Source organism: Oncorhynchus mykiss, chromosome 5 (genome assembly GCF_057628025.1).
Source record: "Oncorhynchus mykiss isolate SJ-2025 chromosome 5, ASM5762802v1, whole genome shotgun sequence".
In the NCBI taxonomy this organism is placed as follows: domain Eukaryota; kingdom Metazoa; phylum Chordata; class Actinopteri; order Salmoniformes; family Salmonidae; genus Oncorhynchus; species Oncorhynchus mykiss.
The window spans coordinates 10,818,604-10,834,054 of record NC_143026.1 but is presented as its reverse complement, the minus strand read 5'-3'; the positions used below and the strand labels follow the sequence as shown (position 1 = coordinate 10,834,054).

Here is a 15,451-nt window from a genome sequence, read left to right as displayed (position 1 = left end):
GGATAAAAAAAAATATAAAAAAAAAAAAATCATGAAGTTAAAAATTATTCAATTATCTTTGAGGCACAAGCTTAATATTTAGAATAAGAATAATTGCCGTTTTTGTAATCCCACAAAAGGGCTTTATTACAGAAAGAACGAATCCTTCGCACGCATCCCTTAATTATATATATATATTAGTGAGTCTCCTTGAAAAGACACAAAAAGGGGCAATCTGGGGTTGGTACATTCATTATACATTTATTTATGTATGATCTATAGCCAATCATTATATATATTTTATGTATGATCCATAGCCAATCATTGTATATATTTTAAGTATGGTCTATAGCCAATCATTATTGAAGAATCTAACTTAGAAATGCCTTATGAGCTTAGGTCAACTGTTGCACCCCATCAGAACCTTAAATAAGCATATTTTAGTCCATTTATTTTTTTGTAAACAATGTATAACTTCAAAACATGGTTAACACTATCCCCTTGATCTCATGGAGGGTCAGTCCTTACATCTATAGCTCTGTCTAGTAATTTGAGAGTGGTTACATTTCTCCATTCCCATCCTTCAGTTGTTTTAACCCCCCAAAAATTGTCAGGGTGGATGCTTTGCTGTTGTTTGAATGCCAGATTGCCCCTTTAACAATGCCTTATGTGATAAGATTAGTGTAGTGGTTCTAAAGGGTTAGAATGGCAGGAACAAAAGGTCAAAAGCTCAGCAGAGAAAGAGAGTGAAGAACTTACATGGCCATGAAGGTCCGTGTTCAACAGCATCAGAGCACATGTAAGGCAATGGGCTCCATCTGCAAAAATTAGGTTAATTAGTGAAGGGGAATTTTAACAGTACCCATTTTAGCAATGACGGATGGTTGTTCTGTGCTCATATGTACATCAAATGTTTTGTTAATGTTATATTTCATGAGCAACGGGATACAGGTTGTGGTGCGTACTGTTGGTTAGACCAGCAAGGAACAAAAACATAGTTTTATCTTTCTCATGCTGCTGAAATGTCACATCATGCACAGACTTCTAAAGATGCCCTCTAGAAAGGAACAAGTCCCCCCAATGATGATCACAACATCCATTTCTACATAGTGGTGTAACATCACTTCCATGGCAACGAGAGGACCGTTTTAGCTTTTACCCATACTGGTCAGAGGCTTGTTGTTACTAAGACTGTTGCTATGGAAGACATGACACTGGTATTGGGGGAGTACTGTAGACTGCATTTGAAGGTAAAAACCAATGCATTTGATTCCATTGAAATGGACATTGTTAGAAAGACAAGTCTAATACGACTACTGAGCCAATGAAGCTACACGATATAATCAAGCAATGAGGAACGAGGGGGAGTGGAATATGGCCAATATACCACGGCTAAGGGCTGTTCTTATGCACGACGCAAAGCGTATATCACACAAACCCACAAGGTGCCTTATTGCTATTATAAACTGGTTACCAACGTAATTAGAGCGGTAAAAAATATATATATATTTATTTTGCCAATAGCCATGATATACAGTCTCATATACCATGGCTGTCAGCCAATCAGCATTCAGGGCTGGCACCACCCAGTATATAACTAGTGGAACTAACACAGCAAATAGTAACCCTTCAGCACACACTGATATATGACAAAAGCTTTGGTATGTCAGCCGTTGGGTAAGCACTTTTCATATTACCAGTCATTCAATCTTGTTTAATCACTCAAAACACTTGTCAAGTCATGTAGCATAGACACAAAGAAGTTAACAAGTACCTTGTGAGGAGATGACGGTGGGGTTACATTGATAGTACCTATTGGAAAAGTGGATCAAAACCCGTTCTCTCTCCTGGGTTTCGCCTATTAGTGCAAAAGCTTTCAAGAAAGATCTGAGGACACAGAAGCAGCAAGTCAGATGAAATGAAGTGCATACATCAATATCAGGGCTCGAAGAGGACCCTGGGTCTCTTGAGGAAAAACAAAACACTGGTCATGTCAAGATGTAATTTATTTGGATTACCGGGGTGGCAGGCATTAAACCTCTATTTTTTGAGAAATGCCTTTGTTGCCTTCATGCTTGAACTAAATGTGTCAAATGGCTACAATAGTGATAAATGGTTACCTGAGAGATTGGTCCAATGTCATCCCTGTAAATTCAAAAAATGTAAGGTACTCTTCAGCAACCATCTTGCTGAAGTCATTGCTGTAAGAAAGAAAGAAAGATGATGGTGTTTAGATACACACCAAAGACCACAATTGCCAGTAACAAAACTCATAAGTAAATAGTTTATAGGCAACTGTTGCCTTGCCACGAGGATTCAAAACTCCCCACACACTACCCTGAAAGGGTCAAGGATCTCAGGCTCTTACTGGTTTGTACAGAGCCGTGTACAGAGCACATCACTTGCATACCTAAAACACAGCAGGGCTTGACTTCTACACAGCGTTAGATTCATTGTTATTTAGAAGGGAAAAATACACTTGCGTTTCTATGAACACCCAGAGAAAAAAACCCCTGTTCCAGTTTCAATCAACAAATTATGTACTGTAGAGGACAAGTACAACTCCACTTTCTTCTAGCTCTACCTAAGGCTCTACCTAGGGCTCTAGCTGGGGCTCTAGCTGGGCTTTATCGGCTTGGCCCTAATTTATGTGCTCTGACACCTGGAGTTGCATGGCAAATGGTCCAGGATCAAAGGACAATGCCCAAGGACTAGCCAAAATGCATATCTGTTGAAGTATTCAGTGGACTGAATATTGTGACAGAATAATTCTATAGTATCCATCATGGTATCTATCTGAAACTTGTTTACTCTAGATAACTGTTGTTATCCATGGATACATGATCTCAGTGGTAACTTGCATCTGCACCGGGTGAACTCTGATTTACTATTAAGCAAAGGGTTTTTGTCTTAGGAATTCTGTCTTGGTTTTATGTTGAAAGATGACACCTTCAGAATTAAATGTCTTTGTTCTCTCTTTTCCTGTACCCAGTCCACAGGGGAAGGTTATATGATCAAATCTCTTTGTTCATGCTTTGTCTTCCAAGTTCAGGATGTATATGCCTAGAAGTATGGTTTGTAAATTAAGCTTTACGCCTTGTATGTCAATCCATTCATTGTACAATTTTAATACAATTTCTGCCTTTGATATAGACAATTCTTAGACAAATTCTTGCTAGTCAACGTCAACTCATTGCCTAATGCTTGCTTGTATATTTTTTATTATCTTTATGGAATCAGAAAAACATTCTAATAGGCTAATTACAAGTCGCATGTTAAGTATTTATAGTATCTTATATACTGTATATACACACACACACACACACACACACACACACACACCAAATATTACTGGCCACTACAGCTGTATCTGGGAATAGTCAGAATAAAGGACAAAGCTATGTAGGAGTTGGTTTCCTTGGCGACACAGACCACTGTATTTGATCAGAGACTATCCTTAAAAATCAGTGTGCATCTGACAGCCAGTTCATCTTGGGGTTATTCCAATGAATACTAATAATAATTTGTAGAGTATATTCTCCACCCTCACCGCACACAGGAAAACAGGTAAAAACAACAAAAAGTAGAAGAAACAACTATGTATTAGGTTATATTTTGATGTCAAAGACAGACTAAGCAGATTAAGCAATCAAACAAAAGTTAGCTGGAATAGGTCAGTCTTCAGTTGTTTTTAAATGAGGAAATTGAAGCTGCCTCCTTGACATGTGCAGGTTGAGTGTTCCAGAGCTGAGGGGACACGTGTGAAGGTTGAGTGTTGAAGAGCTGAGGGGACACGTGTGAAGGTTGAGAGTTGAAGAGCTGAGGGGACACGTGTGAAGGTTGAGTGTTGAAGGGCTGAGGGGACACGTGTGAAGGTTGAGAGTTGAAGAGCTGAGGGGACACGTGTGAAGGTTGAGTGTTGAAGAGCTGAGGGGAAACGTGTGAAGGTTGAGTGTTGAAGAGCTGAGGGGACACGTGTGAAGGTTGAGTGTTGAAGGGCTGAGGGGACACGTGTGAAGGTTGAGTTTTGAAGAGCTGAGGGGAAACGTGTGAAGGTTGAGAGTTGAAGAGCTGAGGGGACACGTGTGAAGGTTGAGTGTTGAAGAGCTGAGGGGATACGTGTGCAGGTTGAGTGTTGAAGAGCTGAGGGGAAACGTGTGAAGGTTGAGAGTTGAAGAGCTGAGGGGACACGTGTGCAGTTTGAGTGTTGAAGAGCTGAGGGGACACGTGTGCAGGTTGAGAGTTGAAGAGCTGAGGGGACACGTGTGCAGGTTGAGTGTTGAAGAGCTGAGGGGACATGTGCGAAGGCCTCGTCACCCATGCTGCACAGATTTGCGGCTGGTGTTAGCAGGCTGTTTGACTCTGACTGTAGTGGGTGTACTGGGGAGTAGCTCTCCAGAATTTGGCATCCGTATGTTGGTGCAATAGGTTTTGTATAGAGCTCATAAAAGAACCCAAAGTCGCTGAGGAAGGCAATTGACAAACAAAACAGCCCTAATACCATTTCATAACGTCTTACTAAAATATGCTAATAAGCCTAATTTGTTCTGCCCAATTTCCTAAGTGTAATTGAAATGATAATTGGTGGTGATTATCTAATTTGCCTCAATTCTCATCAGTTTGCCGTTTTGAAAAAAACTTTCCGATCCGAGCCTTCTGGCACAGCAGTCAAATTACACAACAGACCAGTCTGATGTTATTATGCTACTCATTTCCACTAGCCTGGTCCCATATCTGTTTTAAAATTACCTTAGGAGTTGAAATGACAAAATAAAAACAAAAATCAGGGCCCAGGATACTATTCCACTGACTATTGGTGACAGTAACAACCTAGCCAGCAACATTGTTGTCACAGTTTTTTTTACGTCACAGAACTTTTCTGGTTCTTAAAGCAGATCTTTGAGACACGTGATTTTGTCTCTGAGCGTTGGGCAGTGAGTGAGGCAGGCCACGCTGTGTGACGTCGGGGCTTCAGTTGCAGTATTTACTCATGGTGGAAAATGTTGCAGGGGTTGTGGCAGCACTGATCCAAGATGCCTCTCTTAACCATCATATCCATCTGGTACTCTTCTACCTCATTCTCCTGGACCGATTTCAGGGAGAGGAACTCTGGAAGAAGATCCGAGTCTCTCTTTGGGCCTTTCTCTCCGCACACCAGGTAGAGGGCGTCCATCAGGTGAGTGCCACACAGGTACTGGGGGGGTGAGGGCAGCGTCCGCAGCAGCTTGGAACAAGAGGCCTATGGCGGATGGTGGTGAAGCTCTGTAGGAAAGTAGCAGCAGAAATGCCAAAGGAAGAATGGTTGAGGCAGAACAACCAGGTCCTCCCCCCTTTACACCCATGGAGCAGACAGGAATTTGCTCTTTGCCAGTTTCTGCAGAAAAAGAGAAGTCACTATGTGATCAAATGGTAAGTGACGATCCAATTGCTCGTCTCATTAGGCATGTTCGTCTTTCTAAGTGAGGGGAGTGGTCCAAGTGCGGGGCTGGTGAATGGGGTGTAACTGACAGGATGAGCGGCTCAGATGTCAAGAGGATTCAAGGCATTGGTGGCCTATGCATGGCCCACCTTCTCCTGAATCAACCATACTAAAGAGCACAGGAGGTGTTTGTTTGAAGGTAGCTAGTGCAAGACAGCTGGTGGCTCTAAGAGTGTTCTGAGTGTGTGTTAAAGTACTTGGTACCTTTTGCAGGTGAAGGTACTTAGTAACCATATCCTTTTGAGGTGTTAGTGGGATGTTCCATGTTGACACATTGCTCATTAGCTAAATCTCTGAACATGTCAGATATTTTTGTGACAACTTCTTTAACAACGCACTCCAAGTTGATGTCATGGTTAAACTGAGACAGCTATATGACATTGGGGCAGCCGGTAGCCTAACGCTTAGAGAGGTGAGCCAGTAACCGGAGGGCTGCCAGTTCGAATCCTGGGTCTGATGGGCTGGCAAACAGAGGGTTGCTGGAATCAAATCCTAGATGCCATTGCCTGCCATTGTGCAAGGCACTGAGCCCCCCACAAGGTGGAAGTCAAATTTCGATTGGACCTTGTGATCTTAATCTTAAATTGCCATGAACAGCAAGATAAACCACTATAGTACTGATCAGTCAATTCGTCATTTCTGCCCTGCTAGAGCTGTCCCAGTCGATTGTAAGTGCTGTTATTTTGAAGTGGAAATGTCTAAGAGCAACTACGGCTCAGCTGCTACGTGATAGGCCACACATGCTCACAAAATGGGACTGCCCCGTGCTGAAGCGCATAAAAAGTGTCTGTCCTCAGTTGCAACACTCACTATCGAGTTCCAAACTGCCTTTGGAAGCAACATCAGCACAAGCATGGTTTGTCGGAAGCTTCATGAAATGGGTTTCCATGGTCGAGCAGTCGCACACAAGCCTAAGATCACCATGCGCAATACAAAGCGTTGGCTGGAGTGGTGTAAAGCTCGCCGCCATTGGACTCTGGAGCAGGGGAAACGCGTTCTCTGGAGTGATGAATCACGCTTCAACATCTGGCGTTCCGACGGACGAATCTGGGTTTGGCGGATGCCAGGAGAACGCTACCTGCCCCAATGCATAGAGCCAAATGTAAAGTTTGGTGGAGGAGGAATAATGGTCTGGGGCTGTTTTTCATGGTTCGGGCTAGGCCCCTTAGCGTTAAGATTTTCCTTCCCTGGAACTACGGCTTCCCTGACAGGCCTGTGAGAGGTGTGTGTGTGTGTGCTGCGGTTATTGCAGGTGGAGAGGAGGAGGTGCTATTTTTCTGGAGTGAGGGGGTGTATAAAAGGATTGGGGTCCTAGAGGCAGAACAGCTGCACCCCAGGGCAACGTTCAGGCCTGGCAGGGAAGCAGACCCGCAGCATTAGGAAATTGGATGAGTCGCTAGAACCAAAGGAAATCCTGCCCAAAGCTACATTCTAAATGGCACCCTATGCCCTGTTTAGTCCACTCCTTTTGACCAGGGCCCATAGAGCTAGTGTCAAAAAAAGTGCGCTAAATAAGGAGGCATTGGTGACGCAACTAGAAAGTGATGAGACCACAAATGCGTAAATTAAGCAAAGACCAAGCCTGTATTGGCGGCTGTTTAGCCAGGACTATTTTTGATGCCAGCATGCAAATAAAATAGTGGATTTTTGCATGTGTGGGATTTCTAGGGTTGGGAGATCGTGCTTGTTGACCTTTCATTGACTCATCACAAATGGAAAGAAAGTCATAACCATCCGCACCACAACATTTTCAGCAAAGAGCAGTAATTTCCCTGTCAAAAACTGTGTTTTAGATAAGCAGTGATATTATGCTGGTAAACAAACAAACGCCAGCTAACTTTGTAGCCATAGATTGTGCACCTGCCATTGTTTAGCTAAGTAGCTAGCTGGTTGATGGTTTTCCTTATGTAAGCAGAACAGATGAAAGCAATATTCACCTCCACAAATGCTGTTTACATTGATATCCATACTGAATAAAGCAGTTAAGGGGCCTTGTGGGCACCCTTACATTTTTCACTTAATTTAAGGGGGAAATTCATCTTAAAATGTTTTGCGCATCTAACTTAAAGTTAAGGAAACTTTAAGAGAAAAGGGTGAAATTAACTGAAGATGTTTTATGCAACCGACCCCAGGTCCTTGGCCACAGAGTCTGAGAAGGAGTGGAGGAGACCTGGGTTAGGTAACAACAGTAGAGGACATGAAGGAGACCTGGGTTAGGTAACAGTAGAGGGTATGACCCCACTCACTTCTTTCCCAGGTGCTTGGCCACGTCGGAGCGGCGAAAGCCCTCCAGGTGGTAGAGCCGTCGTGCGAGGCGCCGGGCCCCCTCTTGGTCTCCTCGGTTTCCATTGAGCAGTGTGTCCGTGCTGTCCTTCAGCCGCTCCGTGCTGCCCATGTCTGAGTCCCAGTCCGACAGAGCCGTCTTCAGCCCTGCATCACTGCTGGGAGAGAAGGATGGGAGAGATGAGGAGAAATATAAAGCGAGCAAGAGGGAGAGTGAAAGAGATGTTTAATCAGGGCACAATAACCAAGCATTACCCCAAACACAAATAACCCTGGTCAAACCTGTCGCCTACAAGTCAACACACAAATCTAGAACGTAGAGCACACCTTGAAAGGCTTGCAATGGGGATCACACACTGAAAAGCTTGGTCCCAGAAACCTATAGATTAATCATGTCAAACTAGGGCCGTATTCATTCACAGAAAAACTAAAACATGCATTTCTAAAAATTGACAAGTTCAGGTTTGTCCCTCCCCGTTTCAACCTGTTAGACCAGTTCTGTGCTTTTCAATCCAGTTCTGTGCTTTTCAATCCAGTTCTGTGCTTTTCTTCTGCCTGACACTCATTTGAAAACGTTTCATATAAACTCCTTGGAGACATCAGATTACAGTGACAGTGGAGCCTGGGAGTCAAGTGCTTATTTTGTAGTTTGCCTTTCATTCCTGACAATGTCATGTCAATTGCTTTTACCTGCTGGGAAGATAATGGCTGCACATTAAGTTCATGCTGATGGGTGAAATAAAGACAGACTGTGATGGTGGCAGTATTAGCACTGGGATCACCTTCTCATTGACTCAACATTAGAAGTGGCGCCAAGTACAAATAGTGTACTTCCTACACACTGCTAGGCTAAATACAGCAGATTGTCTTTCAAACGAGGCCAGGCTGTCAATTAACAACCATTTCTTATTTATAATGATGACCTGTACCTAGACTAAGAAAGGAATCCATCTTACATCTAACCAGACAGTCCAACATTTAAAAAAATACAAAATCACCATGAGTGGGCATCGGGGGGGGGGGGGGGGGGGAATCCTCAAACTAGATCTGTGAGATGATGTAATGGGGTATATGCAGTATGCAGCATCTAAACCCAGTACTGGATCAGAGGAGCAGGTTCTGCAGAACACAGTGGATCCACTCACAACACAGAGAGAGAAAAGAGGGAATGACAAGGACAAGCTAGAACCAGCCATTAGGGAGTACTCGCACAGGGCCGGCCCCGATGAGAGGCAGTGTCAGTAGCAATTAAGCTGTAACATCTAGGGTGTGTGTGTGCTGCTCGGTCCATTTCTCTCCAGCAAGGCTGGCACAGTGGGCAGGTGGCATGATGAACCATGATGAATGGCAAGCGTTTTGATGTTGCACAAGGTCAACCCCTAAATTAAAAAAACGGAATTTGAACAAAACTGTAGAGTTGAGAAACAACTTGAGTTCCTAACTACTGTGCAAATGTTGGCCTACTGTAAGTTGGTTCATTGGTAGTAACAATTATTGCATCACTCTCAGGCATAAAATCCTTGTCATTGGAGCGCAATATCCAGTAATGGAGTTGAAAGGTCAGCTGGTACGAAAGGTATATTTCTATCAGCCATACTGCACCAGGAACTTAGGACAACTGCAATACTAATGTGCTTAATAAGAGTGGATAACATGGAGCAATACCACATGACTCGTGCTTATAAATGAAAACAATATAGCCAGTCAAGAGTTAGTGGGCTTTTTCAACACTGTACTGGGTAAAAAAGAAAGCCCAATAGTTTATACTGCACTGCCACCTGTTGATCGTACAAGCACACAGCAGTACAATAGCCTACATTTCTATTACAGAGACCTATGTTTTTAATGTTTGGAAATTACAATGTACTACTTTCGCAATTAAACCACTGCAAAAAAAAGGGACGTGTGGAAGACAGAGCAAAACGAGTCAAACTAAATGGCCCTGTTTATCCAGAGGAGCATTCAGTTGGGAACAATTTGGAACAGCATGTGAAATAGGTTCATGATATATAAAGGTATCATGCCAGCTCGATTCAGGATATTTAGAAGTGTAACTATCTGCAACATTTGCATACTGAACGTGGCCCTGGACATCACGCAGGACTAGAGGTCACTGTGACAGCGTTTCCCATTTGCATCCCATTTCCCTACATCAACATACCAGTGTTTAATCCCATCATTTTACAATAACTCACTGCTCGAAAAACAAACCAAAAATGGTTTAATGCACTGTCTAGTGCTGTGTGTGTGTGTGTCTGCCTGACTTTTTTAATTAAGCAACAGTAAATGTATCATACCCACTACCACCTGGATGGATGGCACGCATCATACCCACTACCACCTGGATGGATGGCACGCATCATACCCACTACCACCTGGAAGGATGGCACGCATCATACCCACTACCACCTGGATGGATGCACGCATAAAGATGAAGCAGATACTAAACTACAGGACTCTTTTGCTAGCACAGACTGGAATATATTCAGGGATTCTTCCTTTGGCATTGAGTACACAACATCAGTCACTGGCTTCATCAATAAGTGCATTGATGACGTCTTCCCCACAGTGACTACACGTACAGTGCCTTGCGAAAGTATTCGGCCCCCTTGAACTTTGCGACCTTTTGCCACATTTCAGGCTTCAAACATAAAGATATAAAACTGTATTTTTTTGTGAAGAATCAACAACAAGTGGGACACAATCATGAAGTGGAACGACATTTATTGGATATTTCAAACTTTTTTAACAAATCAAAAACTGAAAAATTGGGCGTGCAAAATTATTCAGCCCCTTTACTTTCAGTGCAGCAAACTCTCTCCAGAAGTTCAGTGAGGATCTCTGAATGATCAATGTTGACCTAAATGACTAATGATGATAAATACAATCCACCTGTGTGTAATCAAGTCTCCGTATAAATGCACCTGCACTGTGATAGTCTCAGAGGTCCGTTAAAAGCGCAGAGAGCATCATGAAGAACAAGGAACACACCAGGCAGGTCCGAGATACTGTTGTGAAGAAGTTTAAAGCCGGATTTGGATACAAAAAGATTTCCCAAGCTTTAAACATCCCAAGGAGCACTGTGCAAGCGATAATATTGAAATGGAAGGAGTATCAGACCACTGCAAATCTACCAAGACCTGGCCGTCCCTCTAAACTTTCAGCTCATACAAGGAGAAGACTGATCAGAGATGCAGCCAAGAGGCCCATGATCACTCTGGATGAACTGCAGAGATCTACAGCTGAGGTGGGAGACTCTGTCCATAGGACAACAATCAGTCGTATATTGCACAAATCTGGCCATTATGGAAGAGTGGCAAGAAGAAAGCCATTTCTTAAAGATATCCATAAAAAGTGTTGTTTAAAGTTTGTCACAAGCCACCTGGGAGACACACCAAACATGCGGAAGAAGGTGCTCTGGTCAGATGAAACCAAAATTGAACTTTTTGTGCAACGATGCAAAACGTTATGTTTGGCGTAAAAGCAACACAGCTGAACACACCATCCCCACTGTCAAACATGGTGGTGGCAGCATCATGGTTTGGGCCTGCTTTTCTTCAGCAGGGACAGGGAAGATGGTTAAAATTGATGGGAAGATGGATGGAGCCAAATACAGGACCATTCTGGAAGAAAACCTGATGGAGTCTGCAAAAGACCTGAGACTGGGACGGAGATTTGTCTTCCAACAAGGCAATGATCCAAAACATAAAGCAAAATCTACAATGGAATGGTTCAAAAATAAACATATCCAGGTGTTAGAATGGCCAAGTCAAAGTCCAGACCTGAATCCAATCGAGAATCTGTGGAAAGAACTGAAAACTGCTGTTCACAAATGCTCTCCATCCAACCTCACTGAGCTCGAGCTGTTTTGCAAGGAGGAATGAGAAAAAATTTCAGTCTCTCGATGTGCAAAACTGATAGAGACATACCCCAAGCGACTTACAGCTGTAATCGCAGCAAAAGGTGGCGCTACAAAGTATTAACTTAAGGGGGCTGAATAATTTTGCACGCCCAATGTTTCAGTTTTTGATTTGTTAAAAAAGTTTGAAATATCCAATAAATGTCGTTCCACTTCATGATTGTGTCCCACTTGTTGTTGATTCTTCACAAAAAAATACAGTTTTATATCTTTATGTTTGAAGCCTGAAATGAGGCAAAAGGTCGCAAAGTTCAAGGGGGCCGAATACTTTCGCAAGGCACTGTACATACAGTTGAAGTCGGAAGTAAACATACACCTTAGCCAAATACATTTAAACTCATATTCTCACAATTCCTGACATTTAATCCCAGTAAAAAATCAGTTTTAGGTCAGTTAGGATCACCACTTTATTTTAAGAATGTGAAATGTCAGAATAATAGGAGAAAAAAATTATTTCAGCTTTTATTTCTTTCATCACATTCCCAGTTGGTCAAAATTTTACAGACACTCAAGTAGTATTTGGTAGCATTGCCTTTAAAATATTTAACTAGGGTCAAACGTTTTGGGTAGCCTTCCACAAGCTTCCCACAATACATTGGGTAAATTTTGGCCCATTCCACCTGACAGAGCTGCTGTAACTGAGTCAGGTTTGTAGGCCTCCTTTCACACACACGCTTTTTCTGTTCTGCCCACAAATGTTCTATAGGATTGAGGTCAGGGCTTTGTGATGGCCACGCCAATACCTTGACTTTGTTGTCCTTAAGCCATTTTGCTACAACTTTGGAAGTATGCTTAGGGTCATTGTCCATTTGGAAGACCCATTTGAGAGCAAGCTTTAACTTCCTGACTGATGTCTTGAAATGTTGCTTCAATATATCCACATCATTTTCCTACCTCATGACGCAATCTTTTTTGTGAAGTGCACCAGTCCCTCCTGCAGCAAAGCACCCCACAACATGATGCTGCCACCCCCGTGCTTCACGTTTGGGATGGTGTTCTTCGGCTCGCAAGCCTCCCCCTTTTCCCCCCAAACATAACGATGGTCATTACGGCCAAACAGTTCTATTTTTGTGTCATCAGACCAGGGGACATCTCACCAAAAAGTATGATCTTTGTCCAAATGTGAAGTTGCAAACCATAGTCTGGCTTTTTAATGGCTGTTTTGGAGCAGTGGCTTCTTCCTTGCTGAGCAGCCTTTCAGGTTATGTTGATTTAGGACTCATTTTACTGAGGATATAGATACTTTTGTACCCGTTTCCTCCAGCATCTTCACAAGGTCCTTCGCTGTTGTTCTGGGATTGATTTGCACTTTTTGCACCAAAGTACGTTCATCTCTAGAAGACAGTACGCGTCTCCCTCCTGAGCGGTATGACGGCTGCATGTTCCTATGGTGTGTATACTTGCGAACGTGGTACCTTCAGGCGTTTGGAAATTGCTCTCAAGAATGAACCAGACTTGTGGAGGTCTACAATTTATTTTCTGAGATCTTGGCTGATTTCATTGGATTTTCCCATGATGTCAAGCAAGGAGGCACCGAGTTTGAAGGTAGGCCTTGAAATACATCCACAGGTACACCTCCAATTGACTCAAATTATGTCAATTAGCCTATCAGAAACTTCTAAAGCCATTACATAATTTTCTGGAATTTCCCAGGCTATTTAAAAGGCACAGTCAACTTAGTGTATGTAAACTTCTGACCCACTGGAATTGTGATACAGTGAATTATGAGTGAAGTAATGTGTCTAAACAATTGTTGGAAAAACTACTTGTGTCATGAACAGAGTAGATGTCCTAACAGACTTGCCAAAACTATAGTTTGTTAACAAGACATTTGAGGAGTGTTTGAAAAACTAGTTTCAATGACTCCAACCTAAGTGTATGTAAACTTTGACTTCAACTGTACCCCCAACCAGAAGTCATGGATTACAGGCAACATTCGCACTGAGCTAAAGGGTAGAGCTGCCGCTTTCAAGGAGCGGGACTCTAACCCGGAAGCTTGGAAGAAATCCCACTATGCCCTCCGACGAACCATGAAACAGGCAAAGCGTCAATACAGGACTAGGATCGAATCATACTACACCAGCTCCGACGCTTGTCGGATGTGGTAGGGCTTGCAAACTATTAGACTACAAAAGGGAAGCACAGCCGAGAGCTGCCCAATTACACGATCCTACCAGATGAGCTAAATAACTTCTATGCTCGCGTCGAGGCAAGTAACACTGAAACATGCATGAGAGCATCAGCTGTTCCGGACGACTGTGATCACGCTCTCCGCAGCCGATGTGAGTAAGAGCTTTAAACAGGTCAACATTCACAAAGCCGCAGGGCCAGATGGATTACCAGGACGTTTCCTTCGAGCATGTGCTGAACAACAGGCAAGTGTCTTCACTGACATTTTCTACCTCTCCCTCAAAGCTCATCGATAAGCTAAGGGCCCTGGGACTAAACACCTCCCTCTGCAACTGGATCTTGGACTTGCTGATGATGCTGCCCCCAGGTGGTAAGGGTAGGTAACAACACATCCGCCACACTGATCCTCAACACGGGGGCCCCTCAGGGGTGTGTGCTCAGTCCCCTCCTGTACTCCCTGTACACTCATGACTGCACAGCCAGGCACAACTCCAACACCATCATTAAGTTTGCTGATGACACAAGTGGCAGGCTTGATCACCGACAACGATGAGACAGCCTGTAGGGAGGTCAGAGACCTGACCATGTGGTGCAAGGAAAACAACCTCTCCCTCAATGTGATAAAGACAAAGCAGATGATTTTTGACTACAGGAAAAGGAGGACCGAGCATGCCCCCATTCTCATCGACGGGGCTGTAGTGGAGCAGGTTGTGAGCTTCAAGTTCCTTGGCGTCCACATCACCAAACTAACATGGTCCAACACACCAAGACAGTCGTGAAGAGGGCACGACAAAACCTATTCCCCCTCAGGAGACTGAAAAGATTTGGCATGGGTCCTCAGATCCTCAAAAGGTTTTACAGCTGTACCATCGAGAGCATCCCGATGGGTTTCATCACTGCCTGGTATGGCAACTGCTCGGCCTCCGACCGCAAGGCACTACAGAGGGTAGTGCGTACTAGAGGTTGACCAATTGTGATTTTTCAACACCGATACCGATTATTGGAGGACCAAAAAAGCAGATACCAATTAAATCACAGGTTTTTTTTTTACATTTATTTGTAATAATGACAATTACAACAATACTGAATGAACACTTATTTTAACTTAATACATTAATAAAATCAATTTAGCCTCAAATAAATAATGAAACATGTTCAATTTGGTTTAAATAATGCAAAAACAACGTGTTGGAGAAGAAAGTAAAAGTGTACTATGTAAGAAAGCTAACATTTAAGTTCCTTGCTCAGAACATGAGAACATGAAAGCCGGTGGTTCCTTTTAACATGAGTCTTCAGTATTCCCAGGTAAGAAGTTGTAGGTTGTAGGTATTATAGGACTATTTCCCTCTATACCATTTGTATTTCATTAACCTTTGACTATTGGATGTTCTTATAGGCACTATAGTATTGCCAGTGTAACAGTATAGCTTCCGTCCCTCTCCTCCCTGGGCTCGAACAAGGAACACAACGACAACAGCCACGCTCGAAACAGCGTTACCCATGCAGAGCAAGGGAAACAACCACAGGCTCAGAGCGAGTGACGTTTGAAACGCTATTAGCCTCATCTAGGGAGTTGATAGGCTTGAAGTCATAAACAGCACAATGCTTGACGCACAACGAAGAGCTGCTGGCAAAACGCACGAAAGTGCTGTTTGAATGAA

The 15,451-nt window shown here is 43.2% G+C and overlaps 1 protein-coding gene across 14 annotated transcripts in view; it reads right to left on the bottom strand.

Annotated features, from left to right (window-relative positions):
- The window catches only part of psd3l (pleckstrin and Sec7 domain containing 3, like), a 153,464-nt gene that overhangs the window by 84,431 nt on the left and 53,582 nt on the right, over window positions 1–15,451 (bottom strand). For 8 of the 14 annotated variants that reach the window (XM_021601634.3, XM_021601636.3, XM_021601639.3 and 5 more), the window contains 4 exons: window positions 7,705–7,899; window positions 2,100–2,180; window positions 1,754–1,866; window positions 739–797 (listed from right to left, as the gene is read on the bottom strand). In XM_021601634.3, the coding sequence (XP_021457309.3) occupies window positions 739–797; window positions 1,754–1,866; window positions 2,100–2,180; window positions 7,705–7,899 (448 nt within the window). The remainder of the gene's footprint in view (window positions 1–738; window positions 798–1,753; window positions 1,867–2,099; window positions 2,181–7,704; window positions 7,900–15,451) is intronic. The other 6 variants (XM_021601635.3, XM_090233689.1, XM_090233694.1 and 3 more) reach the window with 1 other exon arrangement.